General features: G+C 47.0%; 2 protein-coding genes across 4 annotated transcripts; both read right to left on the bottom strand.

Moving 5' to 3' along the window:
- Positions 1 to 517: 517 nt before the first annotated feature.
- On the bottom strand, positions 518 to 5298 carry LOC147651127 (uncharacterized). The gene is given in 1 exon segment (XM_086846676.1): positions 518 to 5298. A coding segment is annotated over 1 exon segment (1968 nt). The 5' UTR covers positions 2486 to 5298.
- A 1426-nt stretch (positions 5299 to 6724) lies between these two features.
- On the bottom strand, positions 6725 to 19571 carry LOC111945046 (uncharacterized). 3 transcript variants are annotated; one of them, XM_086845809.1, is made up of 11 exons: positions 18480 to 19571; positions 18050 to 18121; positions 17354 to 17452; positions 16810 to 16917; positions 16455 to 16526; positions 16295 to 16366; positions 16110 to 16208; positions 15552 to 15659; positions 14919 to 15093; positions 14168 to 14225; positions 6725 to 6894 (listed from the first exon to the last, which is right to left on the bottom strand). In XM_086845809.1, exons 1-10 carry the CDS (start codon positions 18574 to 18576, stop codon positions 14201 to 14203), a joined length of 927 nt encoding a protein of 308 aa, XP_086701935.1. In that variant the 5' UTR covers positions 18577 to 19571; the 3' UTR covers positions 6725 to 6894; positions 14168 to 14200. The 3 variants fall into 3 exon arrangements, with proteins under 3 accessions (XP_086701935.1, XP_086701937.1, XP_086701936.1); XM_086845810.1 differs by lacking the exon at positions 6725 to 6894 and adding an exon at positions 12206 to 13533 and having other exon boundaries at positions 18480 to 18741; XM_086845811.1 differs by lacking the exon at positions 6725 to 6894 and having other exon boundaries at positions 10228 to 14225; positions 18480 to 18733.
- Between the last annotated feature and the right edge of the window lie 4045 nt (positions 19572 to 23616).

Here is a 23616-nt window from a genome sequence, read left to right on the forward strand (position 1 = left end):
ATCACAGCATCTCGAGTTGTTCTATATTGTCGGCGGTGCACTGTCGAGGTGGCAATTGGTACTTGCTGTTCTTCCACTTTCAGGAGTCCTACTGTAGATGGATTCTCAGACAGTCCAGGCAACGTGTTCAGTTGCTGGATGCCCTCTGTCTCCACAGCTGCTATCCCAAATGCCCACCTGAGTCCTTTTGGGTCTTTTTGAAATACCCACTTAGGAGGTAGTCTAAGCCCAAAATGCATGGAGCCTCTGGGCCTGTCACAATAGGGTGCTTCTTCCATTCATTTCCAGTCAGGCTCACGTCTGCTTCCACCAAGGTAAAATCCTGTGATCCCCCCGTCACGCCAGCAATAGAAACAGATTCTGTCCCTATGTGTCTTGATGGGATTAGTGTGCACTGAGCACCATTATCAACTAAAGCCTCATATTGTTGTGGTTCTGATGTGCCAGGCCAATGAATCCATACAGTCCAAAAAACACGATTTTCTCTAGCCTCTACCTGGCTAGAGGCAGGGCCCCTCTAAGCTTGGTTATCCTTTCCTTTGGTATATGTCTTGGATGTTCCTTCAAGGGGGTCAGACATGTCATCATCATCATACCTGGCAGTTCGGCTACGTGCAACTGGAGCTGCTTCGCTTTTGGTGGAACTTCCTTTGTGACTCTTCTCCTCCTTCAGTTCACGCACCCGTTGTGCCAGAGCTGCAGTAGATTTCCCATCCCATCTCCTCATGTTTTCTCTGCAATCACGCAGGAAGAACCACAGTTCAGCTCGCGGGGTATACCTTCTCTCCCGATCTGGGGAACGTCTGCGTTGAGTGCCAGGACCTCTGATCTGTACTGCTGAGATTTGGACAAGGTCCTCTTTAATCTCATCTCTAAGTTTCTTGTGATTCTCCTCTATCTTATCTTCTAATCTCTGCAGACCTGTTTCCACAGCTGCGATTCTTGCATGTGTGGGGCCATGCACGGCATCTGCGTATGCTCGAAGCTTCTTCGCCATATCCAGCACGGTCTCCTCCCTTTCATCCCGTTTCATCATTGCTAACGCAGATGCATGTTCTTGTGGCTCAAGTTGTACCAATTTTTGCCACATCACGGATGTACATGGCACCAAGTCTGGATTTTTAGTTGGTCTGTCGTCTGAAAAAACACTCTCTGCCACTGCCATTTCTCTCAGTCTTTGGATCCCTTGTTCGATGGTTTTCCATTGTGTTTGCTGCATGTAAAGATTATCTACACACAGATATCTTTGGGCTACACTTTCAAGGACCCGTGCCCAGAGACTGCGAGGGTTAGCCCCTCTCATCATCCCCTGGTCAATAACCGGATCGTGTGACAGGGATCCCAGGTGCCTCGCTTCAGTGCCATCCAGAACTGTAGCTTCACCTGTGGTGTCCCACAGATGGACTAACCAATTAATTATAGATTCATCAGGTTGTCAAGTGTAGTCCTTCCTTAGGCCACGAAGATCTTTCAGGGAAAAGGACTCAATATTAGCCTCTGATCTTGTGCCAGTTGCTTTGGCTCTTGGTTTTGTGTCAGGAGGCGTTGAGGGTCCTTCTCCTGCATCATCATCATCATCATCATCCACTGGTCGATCAGTTTTGTCTGTGCACTTTCTACTTCTTGTGCTAGTAGCAACAGCCATGGGTTGAGGCTTGCTGTCTGGTTTAGTTACTACTTTTGTAACTAGGGGGTTGGCTGCAGCCTGAGTAATTGTGGTAACTGTTGATTTATCTCTCTGTCCCCTTTCTTCTGTCTGCTGCCCTACAGTATCCAGCAATGTGCGATAAGCATATGCTAGGTCCCAGCTTACTGCAATGATCTTTTTTTCCTTGGAATCATCCTAAAACTTCTCTTTCAGGTATTTCCCCACCTCAGCTGGATTCAGAATTTGCTCATGTGGAAAGTCCCAACCTACAGGGTCAGAAAATTCCTTCATGATTTGGCCCATATCCTCCCATTCTCCACCCCACTCAGGATTTTCCATGCTTGGTTCTGGGGTGTCATCAGTCCCTCTAGAAATCTCAGCCCTCATTCTAGAGAGGCTGAAGACTGTATAGAGGAAACTTACCAGATTAAATGCCAGAAAGATGGTCTCTTTAACATTCAGGGGGAACTGAACACTCTCCAATAGTGATGTAACCAATTCAGAGAAGAAGGAAAGGAAAGGTTGAAAAGCCTCATTCCCTACTCCTCCTCTAACAAACTGGGTGCATAACCATACCCATGAATCCTTTATATTTGGAACAGACTGCAGCACTTGAATAAACTTCTTGGAAATCATAATCACTAGGCCCAGCCCAATAGCTATTCTAATCCGTGCCCCTCTACTGTAAAAGCTATGTGTTAGGGACAATACCGGGGCTAGTTGTGGATAAGAAAATAAACCAAGGGACCATAAAGGTATTAAAACCTCAAAAAAGCCTAGCGACCAGAAACACATGAAGGCCTGCACCCCTAAAGATATTATTAATTCAAACAGCATGGCTGGATGGCTAGGGACTGCTTTATCTTATTGTTATAAATGCAAAGGCAATTTCGGGTTATATAAAAGAGAAAATTTATTATCAAACAATAATAAATTCGAACAAAGAGAAAAAACCAAAATAAAATAAGCAGCGCAGCGCTGGGTGGACAGGGTCTATACGCAAGGTATAGGTGCTCCCAAATCCACACCTGAGAGTCCCTTGGCCTGGGTTTTTATAGGAAGTTTGTGTCCCGAGGCCAAATTCCAAGCAGGCACCCTTTGCTAAGAGGTTCTTGATTGTTCGAAGAATAGATTTCCTGGCACTGGAGAATAGGGTCAATAGACGTTGGGCAGAGGCTCCTCATACGTAAAGAGGTCCAGGATGTCTTTTTGATATCATTTTGGTCCGGGCCATTAGGGTGGAGTGACGGGACCCATCCTGGAGCCGATGGATGTCGATCTCGGCTGTCTCCTCTTCTTTTGTCTAGTTTTTCCATTTCTCCAACACAGGTGGGCAGGGCGGAGGTGCTCAGGTTCGGTGATATCTCATCTGGGCCCGTTCCTTTGTTCGTTCGATGGCCCGTGTCCTGTCTATTCTTTCGGGGCTGATGTGCCTGCTTGCGATTGTTATCTGGGTGCTTGGCTGCAATCTGTTGCCTCTCGGAGGAGAATCACGACCAGATCCGGAGAAGGACTTATTCCCATTACATGTTGTATATTTTATGACATCGCAACTACATATATATTTTATTATACCCTTTATGAATTTTTACTCATAGATTAATTTATTACACTTATCACAATACAAAGTAATTGCCACTTCAGTACAATCAGTACAGGGTTTTTCCACTCTCGTGCCACGTGCTGGGCACCAACGAATGTATTTGTCCTGGTTTAGGGCAAATTTGGGAGAAAACCTCCAATGGGGCCCCCCCCGGGAAGCAAACCCACATGGCCCTTTTCTCCCACCCCTCAACCAGTTCAGGAAGACATTTCTCTGAGAGAAGTGGAAAAAACCTGTTTATTTCACAGGCACAGCACTACCCAGCACAAAAATGAACGATATCAAATTACAAAACCTCTCGCCCTTCAGAAGAGATGACAAACTTCAGAGGGTCTATTTCCTGTGGGTGTTCGCTCTGTTATCAGTCCCTCTGGCGCTGGAAAATGCCACTGCCCAGGCTGGGCTCCCGGTAGTCCACAGGTGCAAGCTCCCAGTGCTCTCCCGAGTCCCCAGTCCAGAGCAGGTTCGATTCTGTGAAAAACGAAGTTCACTCCTGTAAAATTTTAAAAATGTTTAATAAAGACAATAAGAGACATAAAGTAAAGCAAAGAGATACGGCCGGGTGCCTTGGCGCGCTGCCAACAGCACACCTGGTATTTCAGGAGTGTCCTTTTTATCCCATCCTTGCTGCGAGAGGTTAATGCATATTCAAGCATATCCCCTCCCTGGTTCCACCTTCTTGGATCATGTTTTTTTCAATTTTATTTTCTGTTGGTCAGCATAATTTTTGCTGGTCTAGCTGGTCAGCATTATTTCGGAGTTTTTGGTTTCCTTTCTGCTGCAGATGGTCACTTGTTGATAATAGTCCAGGCCCCTTATCCTTCCTCAGAGAGCAGATGGGCTTCATATCTTTCCCCCTTGCCAACATCCTGGTACCGGCTTTTTGGTAACAGTTTGCTCTCCATTTCCTGCTGCTGATAATAGCCTGTTTTCCACAGCTTGATCCTCCCATTGTCTTGCCTGTTGGAGTTATCTTGCCTTCTCCAGATGTGACATATCCTTACCATTCAGAATTCCTATCTAAGCCTATAACTTGCTAAGAGAGAAAAGAATATAGTGAAAGCATATAATATATTTATCAGAATAATTGTGAAAAGCCAATATTTACAACATGAATTCACAACAATTCGTTTCAGAAAAAGGGAAAGAAAACAGTCCAGGAAGACATCTCTGCTCCGGCTAGCTGGAAAGCCAAGGCACTCTGTGTCATGTTGTCTGTCTGTGCTGTAGTCAAAACTCCCGATGCGGGGGGAGCAAGTACAGTCTGATAACAGACTTGGTGCTTCTTTTCCACTCACTTTTACTCTCAGATGGAATTTTAAGAATATAGAACCTGTGTCTGGGTTAGGTGGACGAATGGGGATACAATTTAACATCATAATCAACCCAGGACACCATCTCATTGTTTCTGTAATCTCTCAGTGATAATTTTCATCTTATCAGCAGAACCACAACTTCCTTGTAAAGACAAACATGTCATTCCTCTCAGTAACAAAAGCAGAGTGAACCTTTGAGGCCACCTCACTGCTGCCTGCCCCCACCCTTTTATTTTTAATTGATTTAATATTCTGACTGCCAGTCCTTGCATGAAATGGGCCCTCAGCAAGGAGCTGCTGGGCCTCCTGGGTGTGTCTCTTTGTGCTCCCAGTGCTTCTGGTCTGCTCTGGCTGGGAAACTTGTCCATCATGCGCTCTGGGGCTGTTTCCTGTCATTCCAATGCACAGCCCTTTCCTGCTGCTTGCCATAGAAATACTCGGATTATTTTATCAGGTAACTTACATCTTGCAGTTCATGACATTAAATTGTGTTCATCAGACTCTGTCATATCACGAGTTTCTGGAACACATTTTCAAGCCTTCCAGCTGTAGCCCAAGGGAAGCTGTTTCTGTCTTGCATCACAGAAGTGGCAGGTTTTTAGCAAAGACAGCCCTTTACAATGGACTTTATTGAGGGTTAGGTGTCCTTTGTTTTTCTGGCTTGCCCGTGAAATTTTTACCCATTAGTTGCGGGGACAACTTAACTGTGGGTACTTAGTGGGTGCTCGAAAAAGGACAAAGAGTGGCCGGGCCCAGGGGGGGAAGGGGGCAGGAAAGGAGGGTGGAGACAGTTTGGCGGGCTTTTTTTTGGCTTCGGGGAAAGACATTTCGTTTTACTGGGGCACGGAGCTGCTGTGGGAGAGAGAGGGGAATTTTGCCATCACCCAGATGGAGCTGCTGCTTCTTCTCCTCCCCTCTTCATTGGTAGCGTCGCACCTCCTGTCCTGTCGGGACGTGTGGCAGTGCCAGCCACCGCCACGGAGCTGCTGATACACCCCAGCCACCAGCCCAGAATCTCAGCTCATCCCTGCTGTTCCAGCCGACTGTTCCTCAGAGCCCTGCAGGAGCACCGGGACTGCCCGCCCGAGGGGGTTTGTGAAGCAAAGCCTCTCCTCCATCCTGTCTCAGCTGAGAAAGCTGTCACAGGGTCCCTGATTCTGTTTTCTTGCTAATGCTGTAGTTATTGTTGTTTGCTTGCCTTGTTATATATACTAGTAAAGAACTGTTATTCCTATCCCCAGATCTCTGCCTAAAGACCCCTTGATTTCAAAATTATAATAATTTAGAGGGAGGGGGAATCTACATTCTTTCATCCCAAAGGAGGTTCCTACTCTCCCTAGCAGACACTTGTCTTCCAGAACCAAGACAGGCTTCTTGCTTGCATTAACATCCAAGGAGCTGCTTTCAAAGATAGACAAAAAATCCACAAGCAAACATCAAACAAACCAAACAACATAATATTTTTACCTCCCGCTTTTAATATTTTCCAAGCTGGCTTCCTTTGCACTGCAGTGTTTTTTCTTTGGACAGAAAAACAACCTTGCCAGATGATGTGAATTAACAAGGAAAACAGAAGTTACACACAGTGGACAGATTACAGCTAAACATGCAGAGCCCCATTATCACAGACATCATAATTTATTTTCTGTTTATTTTTGTGTCAGATGGTTTTCAGAAGGCTTTTGAGAAGAGTATCTCAGATGCCCTGGCTAGTTTGGTGCCATAGCCACTTCTTATCTGCCCCTTCTTATTACCTGTCTTATTGTAGTTCCTCTGCCCATTTGTTGGTCTTGGATCTCTGTCTCCTTCACCTGATTTTTATCTTTTTTCTAGATTTGTGGGGCTTTTTCTGTTGGTTCTGTTTTTTTTCTTAGTGGTTCTTTTCTTTGTTTTCTGGGGTCAGAATTTTGGTTTTGTTCTTTGGTTTAGTTTTTTCCCACTTAACGGCTGGAATCAGCTTGTGATTTGTATTGTAAAGTTCTGAAGCACAGGTGTTGCACATAAAGGTTGGTTTTGTTTTTAAAGTCATCTCAGACACAGATCTGCAAGCCCCTGTGACCTTGAGGACTGTGTGCTCTCAGACAGCAAATTGTGCATGAATAGGAAACTTGTAGTTCCTGTCTCCATTACACACAGCAAAATGTAAAGGGCTTGAAACAGGACCAATTCTAGCCTTTATTCTGCTGCCATGCCATAAAACGGTGTCGGATTCATCAGTGAACTCTCTTCTTCCAGGATGGGCTGTGCAAGGATGATCCCTTAGCTCCTGTGTGGATGTGCTGTGCAGCAGGCCAGACGCACGACTGTCATCCATAGCCAGCCTCTGTCTGCAAAGAGAACAGGGAGCTGCAGCTCGGAGGGGCTCAGGGGTTAGTGAGCAATCACACCAAATCCCTAATTTATATCAGTTAATTTACAGGAGTGTTTGTTGCTGGGATAGTTTTAAATTCCAGCCCAGAGCCGGAAAAAAAGAACCCTGGTAGTTTGCATAAGCTATGAAGTGAAGAGATTGTTTTCTGCTCCTTGTTTGAATTAAAAGCAGAGCAAAACTCTTCTGTTGGTCACATCAAGCTGTCAGGAAAATTAATCCACGAACACCAGAGGTTTATGTCCAAAAAGGAGACAGAGGAGTCTTTTTTCTTTATTCGAATAAAGGGAGAGACCATGGGGCATTCCCCTGGGGTCTCTCCCTTTATTCGAATAAAGTAAAAGGACTCCTCTGTCTCCTTTTTGGACATAAACCTCTGGTGTTCGTGGATTAATTTTCGTGACAATTTTTGGGGGCTCGGTCCGGGATATTTCCACCGTCCGGGGCGGCGGGCAGCGAGCGCAGCTGAAGGCGCCTCACCCAGTTTTGGTGGCCAGCTCCCCTTGGTGGCGGCCAGCACCGGGCGATCGATTGGGTTCCCGAGACTGTCCAGGAGACAGACGAGTGGCGGACCAGGGGGGTCCGTGAAGGGTCCACAGGGAAGGACCACTGAAAACCTCACCGGTGAGTAAAATGGGATCTTCGGGGAGCAAGCCTGGGAGGGCACCCAGGGAGGGTAGCACAGGCAAGCCTGGGAGGGCACCCAGGGAGGGTAGCACAGACTAAACAGAACACCCATGGAGGGTTGCAAGGGTACAGCCGGGAAGGGGTCTCGGCAAAAGGGATGACGATCCCATAATAGCCCCGGAGAGTCCCTTGGGGAGAATGCTGAGATCTTGGGACAGATTATGCATTTACACAGAGGTAACTATGGAGATGATGGTAAAATATTGTTATTATGTATGGCCAGAGTATAAGATGCCAAATGGACTTGTATGGCCACCTTAGAAAACAGAATTCATTTGTGTTGAGTTCTGTGAAGGTATCTAGAGGAGAATTGGGAAAAAAATGGATTAAAAGGGAATGTGGATTGATATGGTTTAAACAAACAACGAAAGAAATCTATGTGTTCAGAAAAAAAAAAAAAAAAAAAAAAAGGAGAAGAGGAAAAACGGGGGGTGGGGAAGACGAAAACAGTGAAGATTAAAATGTTTTTCCGCACCTTCCCCCGTCTTGTCCTCTGGTGGTACCAGCTGACCTAAGGCCAGCTGCAGGTCCCTGTATCCTCACCTTCCAGGGCAAAGGGATCAGGGAAATGCTGTCCCTACAGCTCCACCTGAGAACAACAGTGGTGTAGGGGGAAGGGAGCAGCATATCATATCAATGCCTGGAACTAGAAGGGATCTCGAGAATCCACGCCCGAGGTGGAGGGGGGCAATAAAGGAAGTCAAGAAAGAGTCTTTGGCAGCAGGAGATGGATGGATTGTGTTTGTGTGCTGGAACAGAATTGGTTAATGGAGAGTGTAGAGAGATATGGTTGAAGCAGGGACCAGAAGTGGAGGTGCAGGACCAGGAGCACAGGCTGGGGGCCTGTGAGGCTGCTGGGACTCAGCACTGGGCAGTGCCTGACCCCACTGGCCCTGGACAGGGGCAGCAGCAGCTTGCTGGCCCTTTGAGGCTGTGGGACGCCCTGGCCGCCTGTGGTGCTGCCAGCCGTGCCCGCCGGGAGTACTGGAGCAGGGAGGAGCTGTTTGGACAATGTGGCAGAACAGGGACTGGCTCTGGTATTCAGTGTGTGATAAACAGTGAGCACAAGGAGGAAAGGCGAAGGTGATAGCCTTTTTCAGGCCAGAGAAAGAAAAACCGCAAGGTCCAAGGGGTCCCCCGGGACAGAGGGGACGGGATCGGCCACAAGGAAGTGGCAGAGGCTTTTTCTCCCCAGCAAGGGAGACCCAAGCCAAACAGTGGCTGGGAAAGGATCAGTGTGCTGTCTTCAGGGCGTACAACACTGAAAACGGCAATGTCTGCAAAAAAACAAACAAACAAACAAACAAACAAAAAAAAACCAAGAACAGCTGGACTGCCGAGAAAGTCCAGAAGATAAGAGAAATGGATTGTTAAGAGTGTCAAAGGCTCTCATTATATCCACCAACCTAGAGCCGTTGTCAACTTTTAAAGTGGGTCTGGATCGAGGAGAGGTGTGTGTCTTAGTAAAAACAAAGACCTCTCGATTCACCTTAATTTTTATCCCCGAGGGGGAAAATTGTCTAAAGAATTTTTTAATCGTTCAAAGGAGTTGTGAGAATTGTAGTTTCTTCTGTGGGCTCAGAAGTTTAACCATCTTTCTTTGAAAGAATTGTAAAAATTGTAGTAAATTAATTTGGAGATTTAATTAATTTGTCTACATGAAGTTTTGTGCAGAATGGCTCCAGTTTGGAGGGGACCACACCCCTCTGCTTTTTGTATGTTTTGTAAAAAGACAGAATTGGCAAGTTTCAGTTATGAAGCCAATGCTGCAAGTCATACCTTGTGGGGAACACCCCCACCAGTCTGTGGTTTGTTGTAGCCCTAAAGCAAATTCTGTAACTGCAACCTTGTAAAAATAGTGTCCTATAGAAAGCCTGAGTATTTGTCATGCACTTCCTCTGTGGAAATTATAAGAAAACTTTAAAGGAAAGTATTTTGTTTCTTTCCTTAATAAAAGTTTTAAATGTTAAAAGTTATAAAATGTTATAAATATTAGAGTTTCCTTAATGGAAGTTAATTTGTTAGTCATCTCCCTATGCCTAAGATGGACTTAATGCAAAAATTAAGATAAGGAGTGGTTAATTACTAAAAAGAAAAAAAGGAATAAATAAAGAAATGTAATGTAATTGGCTTAAAGCAGTGGCATTACTTGCTGCTGAACTAAATCATGTTTATACAAAGTCACGCAAAAGAAATTTTAGTTCAGGAGCATGGGAGAACACAGAGACTTGTTGCCTATTTTTCTAAAATGTTAGACCCAGTAGCCAGAATCTGGCCCCATTGTCTGCAGAACTGCGCAGCCACAGCTCTGATGGTGGCTGAGGCCTGAAAGCTGACAAGGGGGGGTTATCTGATTGTTAAAGTTTCACACCAGATTAAAGCGTTGTTAACTGAGAGAGCCTCTAAGTGGATGACCAGCTCTCAGTTGCTAAGATATGAATCTTGTCTATTAGAACAAGAAAATTTAGAATTTAAAAACAAGGAAGGTTTTAACCCAGCCTCCTGTTTGAATGGCCCTGAAGAAGGGAGCCAAGGAAAATTCCATGATTGTATTCAAGTAATAGATCTACAAACTAGGGCAAGGAATGATCTGAGAGACATCCCATGGCCTGAGGGGGAAAACGTGTTTATTGATGGGTCTTCAAAGGTGATAGAAGGAAGACGATTTACAGGATACTCTGTCATGAGTGGAAAGCAATTAAAGGAAGGGGGGAGGTTACCAGCCACCTGGTCAGCTCAGACGGCCGAGCTGTATGCCCTCGTGAGAGCTTGTGAGTTATACCAAGACAAGACAGTAAATATTTTTACTGATTCTAAATATGCATATGGTGTGATACACGCATTTGGGAAACTGTGGGAAGAGAGAGGTTTATTAACCTGCAGAGGAAAAACGTTGGCTCATGAGAATTTAATCTCCCGCCTATTGGAGGTGGTGAATTTACCAAAAAAGTAGCAATAATACACATCAAGGGACACCAGGCAGGGTGCTCGGAAGAGGCAGTAGGAAATAGACTGGCTGATGAAGAAGCTCGGAAAGCTGCATTGTTGCCAGAAATCTCTAAGTTACTTCCCTTGCTCCCAGTAACTGCCCCCTTGCCAGAGAAGCTGTCTTTTCCACCAGAAGAACTTGAGATAGTTAACAAGAGTGGGGCAGAAGAAAGAGGGGGTAATTGGTTTACAAGGGATAGTAAGCAGTGGATACCGAAAGCTTTAGCCTCACAACTGCTAAAACAGCTCCACGAAGGGAGTCATTGAGGCTCCCGAGGGATAGCAGAAGCCTTCCTCAAAATGTATGCTGCTGTGGGTCTTTTTGTTCTGGCAAAACGAGCTGTTGATAGTTGTTTGATTTGTGCTAAGACAAATAACAAAGTTACAAGAAAACTGGCCAGGGGCGGGAGGCCTTGGGCTGTAGTCCCTTCCAGAGGTGCCAAGTGGATTTTACTGAGATGCCCCGGGTGAAGAGATTTTTTGGTAATAGTATGTCTGTTATGAGTAGCCAGAAGTGTTCCCAGGTGTTTCCGTAACTACAGGGTCAATTATTAAAGTATTTTTTTTAAAACAAGATCAGGTCGAGTTGAAAAAAAAAAAATGAATGGAAAAATAAAGAAGCGTCTTCTAAAGCTGGTGATAGAAACTGATATGCCATGGGTGTGGCTCTTGACCCTAGCTTTAGCAAGAGTAAGGGCCAGACCGAAGAGAAATATTCAACTATCTCCCTTTGAACTGAAGTTTAGAATTCCTTATTCTTGTAATTCTTGGCCTGAGTCAGGAGTAGAGTTAAGTGATGTATATTTAGAACAATTTGTGGCCTGGATACTGTCTCTTGTGAAATTTATTTGACAGGAAACTCTGCTGGCACAGACCCTGCCTTTAGACAAGTGAAAACCAAGAGACTGAGTCCTAGTTAAAGAGTGTAAAGAAGCACCACTGGTGGCTAAGTGGCATGGACCTTTCCAGCTGTTGCTGACCACAGAAACAGCCGTCAAGACAGCTGAACATGAATCAAGGTCTCTGAGGCCCCAGAGGTTTGGACATCTCAGCTGGAGGAGAAGGATGGGGAGCCGCGACTGACACACCGCAGGAGTGGACCAGAGCAGTAGCTGGTGCGTCGACATCGGAGGAAGCCCCGAGTGCCTCCCCACAGACTGCCTGCTGAAATAGTCTGCATCCCTACTCTCAAATCTCCAGCCACTGGGAGCCAATCCTGGCTGTCATTGCTTTCTTTATGCTAAGCTGTTTCTGTGCTTTCACTTGCCACAGGTGGTGTAGAAGACAACGTGAAATTGAAAATTAGAAATTAGATTATAACACTATTAGAATGTTTCTCTTAATAATTTTACCTTTATATTTTCAGTTAAGTTGGAGTCTAAAGTGGGAAAATAAGTTTTTTTTACTTTAAGAGAACAAGTAGCAAAGACCTTTAACCTTAAAAACTGTTGGGTCTGTGGAGGGCCAGGAGGATCTGAAAGCTGGCCATGGGTGGCCAGCCCAGTCGAGCCTAAATGGTGGGTTAGCACCCTGAGTGAAGTCAATAATAGAACTGGATTTTGAGACAAAGAAAGAAGTCCATGGCAGCTTCATTCTTCTGAAAGAGGCATTTATTGCTTAAACAGAACAGGAAGCACATATGTGGGAAAGAGCGTTTGTGACTGGACTTTAGGTTTAGATTGTTGGACCCCCAACTGCCCTCCTTATGACTGTTCCAGATATCGAGGCAGATGGAATCAAACTCATGTTAAGCTCACTAATGGTAGCTGGGTAAAGTGTTCCTTCCATAATTACCAAAAAGATTTTGAAGGCTGTAAAGCAGTGGGGAAAGATAAGTTTTTTGACCCTTTATTTTTAAGCTGCCCCTGGGATAATTCCACAAGTCAGACACATGTTGTCCGAGACTATCAGTGGAAGTGGCAGCACCAGAGTGGAGCTCGAACACTGGTCCAGATCTAATAGAACAGATCTGGGATGTGATTGCAAGTAGAAACCTCATGTAAGAGCTTGGAAATGTAAATATTGTGATTCTTACAGCGAGGCAACTATTGTGGGTAGACCCCTAGGCCCTGGAAGCAAGCTGTATTTTGACCCACCAGTTGATGATGAAAATTGGAAAGGTCCCTTCGCTAAAGGGACCTGGGCTCTAAAGAGGCACTACTGAATTTGTGGCCAAAATGCTTACTGCAGGCTACCTCCAAACTGGCCAGGGATATGTTATGTGGGGTATATTAGACCATTGTTCTTTCTGCTACCACAAGTTCAAGGAAATCAGTTAAGAATCAAAGTATATGATGATCTAATTAGAGAGAAGCGGTCCATTGATACATCCCTGGTTGGAAAGAGCACCCAAAAGTGGGGAAAAGATGAATGGCCACCTGAACGAATCATACAACACTATGGACCAGCTACCTGGAACCCAAATGAATTAATATCAGGTGCCAGAGAACCCATTTATAATCTAAATCGGATAATTAGGTTGCAAGCTGTCTTTGAAATAATAATCAACCAGACAGCTACAGCTCTTGACCTTCTTGCTGACCAGTCTACTCAGATGAGAAATGCAATATTTCAACATCGGATGGTATTAGACTATTTATTAGCAGAAGAAGGGGGGGTGTGTGGAAAATTGAATGACTCAAACTGCTGTTTGCAAATAGATGACAATGGAAAAATGGTAAAACAAATAACAAAAGGAATAAGAAAGTTAGCCCATGTACCGGTCCAAACATGGAAAGGATGGGAATGGGACATGTTTTCATATTTACCTGGTAGCCTGTAAGTCAAACAAATGCTTTTTTCCTCTTATGTGTTGTAGCAACTCTAATCTTTTTACCATGCATGATCCCTTGCTTAATACAACTCATTCAACATGTGATCAAAGGAATGTAGGTAGTAGCCGTGCCTACTGATCCAGAGATAGCTACAAAAAAGCAGAAAGTAATGCCACTGCAAATAATTGCAAAGCCAAAAAAGAGCCAAGAACAAGAAATTAGGTCAATGATAACTAAAGTTTGTAAAGACAATTATTAACAGAAATTAAAAGAGGAGGGATTGAGAGGAATGATGAGCTTGTCTTTACAAACAAGCTGTGGGTCAGTTGATAAGATGTAGCTATCAGTGAGAGATGACAGAAACAATGAGATGGATTCCAGTGGAAGATCAAAGAGGCACTGAAAGAACACTATGAATTCCATAAAAGTTAAGAAGGGATTATGCATTGGGGGTGGGGGGGGGAAGGTATCACCGCCGGTATCAGGCGTTCCGGGAAGCCTGTACCTCTCAAGTACCTCAGCCTATGGGGAAAGGGAGAAGGGACAAGTGGCCGGGAATTAGGATAAAAAGGAGGCTGCGCCCTCCAAAAATTTGAGAGATCCCAGGGGAATGCCCCATGGTCTCTCCCTTTATTCGAATAAAGAAAAAGGACTCCTCTGTCTCCTTTTTGGACATAAACCTCTGGTGTTCGTGGATTAATTTTCCTGACAAAGCCTACATAAGTTTGAACAGTCTGTGAAAGACAAAAGAGTGTAAAAATTATTTCATTTTATAGTACTTACAGCCTCGTAATTCTGCCATGGGATAATAACAAACTATATCAAATAACTGGAGAAAGAACTGGAAAAGAAGATTTTTAAAACTAGGTTTCAAATAAGTGAATTAATTTCATACACAAAGCTATGTAGTAAAAATATAGTAATTTACACTTTTCAAAGCCCTTTATATTGGAGCCATGCAGCCTAGTCACATGCAGTGCAGCCTCAGCTGCCCCTTGGAGCCCAAATCTGCCAAGGGTCAGGTCTCGGATGAGCCTTCACCCAGAACTGGCTCCAAGACGGATTGGGAGTCAATCCAGAGCAGGGCTCACACAAAGAGCAAAGTCTCAAGGCCAAAGCCAAAATTTCATCAGGTTGGATTGGTTTTAACACTGAATTGTAGCAAATTTGCTTGTCCAGTAACATCACTGTTACCATGAAACTTTACATGAGCTCTTAAATAACCTCTGTCCTATCATGAAATGATTGTCAAATATTGTGAACTTGCTTTGCCTCTGCCCGCTGTTCCTGGGGCTGCTCTGGGCCAGGCAGCCTTAGTGGCAGCCAGCACTGGCTGCAGCCCGAGCGGGCTCCCCAGGACAAGGCCCCGCAGTGAAGAGGCCAAAGAAAGGCCTGGGCAGCAGCAGAACTCTCAGCAGAGTTATTTGGGCTACCAAGGACTACCCACAAATGCGCAGCAGCATGACTACTAATCAGGCTACCAGTGCTATGAGCAGAATTTTAAGAAAACCCTGGAGAAAAATCAACAAATTACCGTCTGATCTCGTAGAGTTTCTGGATCCCAAAATAGGATAATATCAGGACAAGGGGCACAGTGAACACTGTCAGTACTGTGCCTATCATGCAGGACCTGCAGATGTCCTGCGGGCAGACAATTCTTGGCAGGCGCACTGCATCCTCAACATATACTCCTGTTTCAGTGATAACATCTGTGGGAACAATGGGAAGTGTGAGCCCATGCTGTGCTCCTATTGTGAGCTGGCAGCATGCTGGTTACAGCCAGGACGTTCTCTGCCCCAGAGCTGGGGCCTGCAGGCACCTTGCTGCCCCTTGGCACAGGCTGTGCCACCCAACAGAGCCCAGAAGGCCGGGAGCAGAGCCCAGGGACAGCGCAGCCGCTTGGGCAGTGGCTCCTTCCAGGGACTCAGGCCAAAGCCATCCCTGAGCAGCCACTGCCACCCCTGACCCTCCCTGCTCTGTGACAGCTCCCCCAGCCCAAGGGGACAGAGCCAGACCCTGTCAGGACACACTGGAGCCCTGGCCTCCTCCTCTGCCCTTTCCCCACCGTGGTCACCCCTTGCAGCCGCTCCCAGGTTTCGGGATGTGTCTCACACGGAGGGACCCCAGCAGGACCGCTCAGCCTGGCTGAGTCTGGCACAGCAATCACCTTCTGTGGCACTGTCAGGTATCTCCTCCCTTTGTGTAGTGGGATCTGGCACAAAGCCATTGCATTCTTCAGGAAGTTCTGCCTTCTGCAAAGACTTTTGGTCCATCTCTGGAGAAAGGAAGAAGCACTGCTGGATCAGATGGAACTACTGCCCATCAGGGAGGTGGCTTCTTCAGGAAGTAATACTTTTCAAGGACATATCCATGTCTTTGTCATGTTTTCCAGATCAGGAAATGTCCAAGGCTTTTTCGGCTGACACAAGACTCTCCCTTCTCCTAAAACTGCCCTTTCTGATGTACCCCGAGACCAGGAGATTGCAGGGGATCTCAGGGTGTGCATAGCCCATGGTGCAGTTTGGGCTCCCTGTCAGCTGATGCCAAATGCCTTCCTACAGAGGCTGGGGAGAAGCTGCAGCCAGGCCAGGCTGGGAAACAGCCCTGCAGGCCGTGAAAGCAGCAGCAGGGCAGCGAGGCTGCCATGGATCCCTTCCTGTTGTGTTGGGCATGGCGTGTCCAGATGTGCAGAGAAAGACCCGGCTGCTGAGGGAAATGCACCCACCATGGCGTTTTTCCAGACCACTCAGCATCTCGTCCATGTGTTTCGATGTCTCCAGGGATTTAATATCTTCGGTAGGTTTGTTTCTTCCGCTAGGAGGACCTTAATAGAAAGTATTTCCATTTCAAATGAATGTGTCCCACAAACCAGGGTTCAGCCTGTGGGGTCAGCAGGGACACACTACTTACCCCTGTGGTGGGAGACGGGCTTGGGTGCAGGAATCAGGAAAGGAGCTGGGTAAGTCCTCTCTGCAGATACACCTGTAACTCAACAGCCACAGAATTGTCTGTCACCTGTTTCTTGACAGATTGTCAATGATTGTGCTCTGAGCAGAAGTTAAGAACTTACCTGCTGAACCTCCTAATGGTTCCAAACCATCTTCCATCCCAGCTGCTGAAGAATCCATTTCATCAATTTCATCTAGAAGGGAGCACAGATCAGAACCATTGCATGGTATGCCGAGATCGACTTCTGCCTTTGGGGTCTGGGCACTGCAATGGGGCTGGGTAAGGCTGTGGGAGCCAGATGTCAATGGACATGGCCAAAGCTGCAGAGGGGCCAGGGGAGCTCTGGGCTGCCTCCTGGTCACTCTCAACACCCTTTCCATGCTCTGTGCAACATCCCTGAAGGGCAGGCACTGCCAAACAGCAGCGATGGCAGCTCAAGCCTCATCAGGGCTCAGGCCCAGAGGCACAGCAATTACCTCCTGGGACTGTGCCTGGCATGGCCTCCCTTCCTGCAGCAGAGGCTGCCAGTGAACCACTGCTTCCTCCAGGAAACACCGTCTTCAGCAAAGCCATTTTCTTCATCTCTGGATAAAAGAAGAGATACAGATGATCAGACGGAACTGCTCCCCTTCCAGGGAGGTGACATCATCATGAATGGTCAAAGTCATGGATAAAGACTGGGAAAGTGTATCAATTTTTGGGATTAGCGAGGGCCTGCCTTCCTCCAAACAGCCCCTACACCTGATCTACCCCGAGACAGGGTATGCCTACCCCGATGCAGGGGATCTCAGAGTGTGCATGGCCTGTGCTGCAGTTTGGGCTCCCTGTCAGCTGATGCCAAATGCCTTCCTGCAGAAGCTGGGGAGAAGCTGCAGCCAGGCCAGGCTGGGAGACAGCCCTGCAGGCTGTGAAAGCAGCAGCAGGGCAGTGAGGCTGCCATGGATCCCTTCCTGCTGTGCCGGGCACGGCGTGTCCAGATGTGCAGTGAAAGCCCCCAGCTGCTGAGGGAATTGCACCCACCATGGCGTCTCTCCAGATCATTTAACATCTTGCCCAGATGTCGGGATGCCTCCAGGGATTTCTCATCTTCTTTGTCTTGGTTCATCCATCTGGGAGGACCTGAATGGAAAGTAGTTCCATTTCTCATTCAGTCTGGAGTGGCAGGGAGTGCACCTGGGTGACTGCTGCCCTCCAAGGCACTCCTTCATCGCTACATTCCACTCAGGAGCAGGGGCAGGGGGACCACATGCCTGTAGTGGCCCCACACTGGGATGGAAGGAGCCCCTTGCATGGCAGTCAGGGGAGAAATCACCCTGGAGCTGCCAGCCGCTCTGAACTGAGCCCCAGGCAGGGCCAGGGCTTGGCAGCGGCAGCGGGAGCAGCTCAGGCTTCCTAGGGCTGGTAAAGGAGCCACATAAGGCACAGCCCCAGGGCCCAGCCCTGGGCCCGGCCCCTTCCCTCTCTGCTCCTCTCCATGGCTGCACAGAGCACATGGAAGGAGAGACTGGCATTGCACATGGGAAGAGAACTGACATCTAAATTCTCCTTCCTCCCACTGACAGCGATGCTGTGGGATCACTCAGGGCTCCAGAAGGGAGCAGGGTGAGGTTTCCACAATCCAGCAACCTTCAGACTCTTAAGAGAAATAGCACATGAGTGAGTTTTTGCCACTTGGACACTGATTATTCTGTGTTGAAGGGGACATTGAGAACTTGCCTCCAGCATTCTCCATGGATCTCAAACCGTCTTGTGCCAGGGATCCCAGATATTGCATATCATGATACCACTCTAGAAGGAAGCAGATATCAGAACCAGTCCATGGTGTGCTGGGATCCCCTTCTGCCTTAGGGAACTGGGCACTGCAAGTGGGTTGGGTAAGGCCGTGGGAGCCGAATTTCAAGAGACATGGCCAGAGCTGCAGAGGGGCCTGGGGAGCTCTGGGCTGGCTCTGGTGTCTCTCCATCCTCTTTGCAAGCCCTGTGCAACATCCCTGGTTGGGCCCTGACAGGACCAGCCTGGGGCCCCTGGGGACTCTCTCCCTCCATAGAGGAAACCCTCCCTTATGCCCTGGGGAAAACCATCCCAAACGCTTCTCAGAGAGAAAGGAGCACCGTCCAGGGAAAGGGGAACCAGGCCACCTGCTCACCTGCTCTCCATGCTCGCTGTGGAGCAGCCTGGGCAGCCCTGTCAGGCAGGGCCACTGCCAGGAGGAGCAGAAGGAGGAGGCGCAGAGCAAAGGCCATGGTGCCTTGCCCACTGCCAGTCCTGCAGCTCTTGCTGCCACCACTGTCCTCACACCGCTGTCCCAATGTCAGCACCGCTGCTGCCGCCGCTGCTGCTGCCGCAACAGTCGCAGTCAAGGACTGACTGCTCGGTCCGTGTGATGCTGTGCATCCATGGGGCTCTGGGACCTCTGTGACCTCAGAGCCTGCTGTGACCTCAGCCAGCTGTCACCCCAGAGCCTGCTGTGACCTCATGGCCAGGGTGGAATTGTGTGGGGATTGGGATCTGCCTCCTTCAGTAGGCAGCTCATCCTACCCAGCAGCTCTGTCCAAGGGCTATACACGGTCCCAGCCCAGCTGATCTCACAGCCTGGGGATGAAGGGATGGAGAGCAGCCCTGCTGGGAAGGACTTGTGGCTGCTGCTAGATGAGAGGCTGGATATGAGTCATCCACGTGCCTCCAAAGGAGGGTGCCCAGCAGCTTGAAGGAGGAGATTTCACCACCCTTCTGCTCTGCTGTGAGCCCTCCTGGAGTACTGCAGCCACCTCTGAGAGCTTTGTTTGTGATTTAGGCTGCATCCCGAGTCATGGAGGATCAGTGGCTTCTGTAGTGGCGGCTGCTTGTGTGTGCTCAGGCTGTGAGTCTGTATGAGTGGACAGATTTTGTTTTGGTGCGTTTAGGCTGTGGGGAACAGTGACATTTTGTGTGTATTTTGGATTGTGCACATTTAAAGTGTGTTGGTGATTGACTGAGTGTATGTTTGTGTTGTGGGAAGTATGCTTTTGGTGAAAAGGGAGATCACCCCTTCCTGCACGGAGAGAGCAGGCAGCCCCGAAAGATACTTCTAGCAAGGAGGACCCGTGACTAGAAGGAAGGATCTAGAAGGATCCGACCCATGACTTTGGGAAGTGCCACAAATATAGTTCACACAGTACTTTGTACAATTTGAGCCCGGTAGCAATTTGTGATTAGTTATTGTCTGTGTGTGTGTCCTGAAAGGTGAGCAAAAGTGTGTGTTTGAGATGTGCTATCAGCACGGGGCGAGTGGGGAGTCCCTGTCTATGGTTCTACTCCAGGTGACCACAAGTGGCTAGAGAAGGACAAAGCGATTGGGGTGTATGCTTGGTTGTGTGAAACCCTTAATCCTTAATAAAAATCCCCCGTCGCACAGTGGTTTGGTGCAGTGTAGAAGTAAGGCCCGGCGTTCGGAAGATATCGGAATGTAACAGAAAGTTAGTAACCCCCCCTCCTCTTTAGTATGGTAATGACTCCTGCAATTAGCCAATAGCACCTAGCTGTGATGAAAGCAGATGGGAGTAACACAGTGACTCTAGGTTATAAAATGTCAATTTCTCCAGCAATAAACGCCATTTTCGCCATCCATCACATTGGAGTCTGTGGGTAATGGACTGAGTGGCCAGGGGAGGCCACCATGCTGTTCCTTGAACCAGGGTGTTTGCCTTGCTTAAAAGACAACATTTGGTGCCTGAAACCCAGGAAGAAAAGCGGGATTCAAACCCAGAAAGCGAGGGTTGCCTGGAAAACGGGAGCAGCAGTCGGGACCAGCTGGACTAGTCCTGGCGAGGGAGACGTCCCTGCATCCAGAAGGAAGATGAAAGCCCTGATAAAGGTCAGATTGCAATTAAATTGTAAACCTAATTCTTTTACTCTTGCTATTGCAAGGCTTTTGTATATTGGGGTCATAAATCAGCTAGTAAAGATTATCCACCCTAAGGTGTGGGACAGATGCACTAAAACCCTTGCCAAAGTGACCTGGAAGGTGGCAAGAAACTGTTTGTTGGTCACCCCAAAATTTGGGGTCAGAGCAGCCACTCAGGCTTCACAGCCCCCAGGCGAGAGCAGCTCAGCTGAGCCAAAAGGGGCCCAAGAGGGTGATGCATCCCCTCAATCCCCGAACCCTGATCTGCTCTCAGAGAAACAGCAGAGAGCAGGAGATTTTTTGAGAAAGTTAACAGAAAAAGCCAGGGGTGCTTGTGGGAAAAGCCCAGGGGGAACCACTGCCCCAAGAAGTGCCTAAAAATGGCACTGAGCAAAAAGATATAGAGTGGGAAAGGAATGTCCTTAGTGAAAACAAAGAACAAACGCTAGCATTGAGAGATGAACACAGTTGGGAGGTTGGGAGAGATAGGAATGTGAAGAAGGATGCGGGGAAGGTGTATGAGGGAGGGGGAAAGGAATGTAAGTGAAAGGTGGAGTGAAAGGTGGAGTGAAGGGTGGGGTGAAAGGCGGAGTAAAAGGCGGGGAGAGCCAGGAGGGAGGGAACAGCCCGCCCACAGGGGTGTAGGCGGGGCCGGAGCCCAACAAAAAGGCACGGGAAACAGGAAATGGCCAGCCAGTCGAGTTCGGGCTCCGACAGAGCTACTAGTGAGGATGAACGGTTGGAGACTAAGTCCTTAGAGGAGAAAGCAACAAAGATAAACAAGAATACCCCCCTCCACATTAAAAAAGAACTGCGAGAGGATACTGCTCTCACAGACTGGGGACAGATAAAATCTGCATATGCCAGCTGGGTCCCTTCAGCTGCGCTAGCATTCCCAGTCCAGGTGACAGAGGGGGGACAGAGAGTTCTCTCACCAATAAATCCTAAACTGCAAGGCTCCAGCCTGCAGTGGCTGATGGGCACAGACACAACAATGATTACCACATGCCTATCAGTTTGTAACTGCAGTGTTTCTAACGATTTTTGTGTGCAAGTTGTGATTGTTCCCAGGGTCCTGTACCACCTGGATGAAGAGTTGAACCTGCAGGTGAAGAGACTCAACCGACTTCAGAAAAGAGAACTGGTGACAGGTGTGACCATAGCAATGCTGCTTGGCCTGGGAGCAACTGGTGCTGCCACAGGTGTCTGTGCCATCGTGACCCAACAACAGAGACTGTCTCAGCTACAAATGACAATTGATAAGGACTTGCAGATAATTGAAAAACTGTGTTTTAAATAAGCTTGTACCTTTGTTAAGAGCCAACTAGAAAAAGTCAACATCCTGTTTATAGAAAGGCAACAGGTGCTTTAAAAATACACTTAGTCACTGCATGTGCCTTATGCTTACTAATGAAAAACTGCAGTATCTATTTTATAAGTTTTTAGCCTTTTCGTTAAGTATAGTGTACCCTATATTTTTCTCAAGTTTATAATATCTACTTTTAAAACTTTTTATAATATAGATAAGTTAGACAAAATGTTTAGAGATAGATATATAGAAAATAACATTAGAACCTTTTAAGACTAATACACCTTATATTCTAGCAAATTAGTTATGCATGGAGAGGGGGGAATATGTAGAAGTAAAGCCCGGCGCTCAGAAGATATCGGAATGTAACAGAAAGTTAGTAACCCCCCCTCCTCTTTAGTATGGTAATGACTCCTGCAATTAGCCAATAGCACCTAGCTGTGATGAAAGCAGATGGGAGTAACACAGTGACCCTAGGTTATAAAATGTCAATTTCTCCAGCAATAAACGCCATTTTTGCCATCCATCACATTGGTGTCTGTGGGTAATGGACTGAGTGGCCAGGGGAGGCCACTGTGCTGTTCCTTGAATCAGGGTGTTTGCCTTGCTTAAAAGACAACAGTGCAGTAAGCATTTTTAAGGACCAAGTTAAGCTTACATGCCCAGGAATCAGAGGCATGGGAGACCTGGGGTGAAAAAATTCTCCTGTTTAATAAGGTCTTTAGCAATGGGGAAGAAAGATATGAACAGGTGTAAGAGACGGTCCGAAGATTTCCCTCATCTGTCTCACGACTGTCTCAAGGACAGAGACTGAGACTCTGAGTATCACAAGGGTTTTGGTTTAGGGGTTCAGGGCTAGCTGAGGTGGATGTTTGCTCGGTGATTGTTTGCAGGTGATTGCACGGTGCACTGCCCTCATTCCTGCTTGTGAGCAGATGTTTGTGCCTGGTACCCTGTGCAATTGGTTTCCACAATACGCTGCCCTCATTCCTGATGATGAGCAAAGACTTGCAAGACGTGGCTCACTCTGTACCCTACACCTGCCCCTGCGCAATGGAATTCATCACAATGATCATCAATCTCCTCTGTTTTCGGCCCTGTGCCCCTCGCTTTGTAAAAGACTATAAAATTATACCCCAAATTTACCTTCCTTTGAGATCTCCCCAACGGACAGAAGACTCTGCATCGTTGGACGGCTGAGTGGACTTCGATGTTGGTAGCTGTAATCCCCTTACTCTCTTTTCTTATGCTTTGCTTTCTCCTCTTTTCTCTCTATCGCATATTAGTGCTGATGAGCACTCAATAAAGTGTGTTTTCCTGTTTAAGTCCTTGGTTTGCTGATAATCTTTTGTACTTTAAGTCCGACTAAAAGAACCACATCAGGAATCCCACCTTGCGGATCGTGACAACAGGAGATGAGAAAATTGGCGGCAGTGGTGAACGAAGGAGAAAAGGAAAAATGTGGGCAAGGTCCACAGAAACCAAGACCACCCCGACTGAGAAAAGATCAATGTGCCTTTTGCAAGAAAATTGGACATTGGAAAAACCAGTGTCCAGAACAAAGAAAGGGTGATGAGCAGAGAAAAGGTGATCAAAAAGGAAAAGGGGTGGCCACTCATGTAAAGGAAAGCTGAAGGGGACCAGAGGACCCTACCTTAGAGAACTTTCTGGTTACAGCCAAATTAGAGACTAATGAAAAAAAGTAGAGTTTTTAATAAACACAGGAACATCGTTCTCAGTGTTGAATGAAGCTTTAATGCTGGTAACAAAAGATTATGTGATGGCAAAAGAGGCAACTGGCCAATCTGGAAAAGCCTATTTTTGCAAACCCTTGAAGTATAAATTGGGAAAACAATGGGGAATCCATCAGTTTCTATACATGCCTAGTGCTACATTTGCACTTTTAAGCAGAGATTTGCTGGAACAGCTAGAAGCAAGAATAATTTTTCAAAATGGGGAAATTTAGAGGTAAAAGATCAATAATATGTGGAATTACTAAGTTTAATGCTAATAACCAAAGAAATTAAAGTGGTCAATGAAAAAGAAAATTTCAAAAAATAATGGACCAAGTGTTCCCTGGAGTATGGGCCT

The sequence above is a fragment of the Cyanistes caeruleus genome, chromosome 11, assembly GCF_971803275.1.
Source record: "Cyanistes caeruleus chromosome 11, bCyaCae1.hap1.1, whole genome shotgun sequence".
Classification (NCBI taxonomy): domain Eukaryota; kingdom Metazoa; phylum Chordata; class Aves; order Passeriformes; family Paridae; genus Cyanistes; species Cyanistes caeruleus.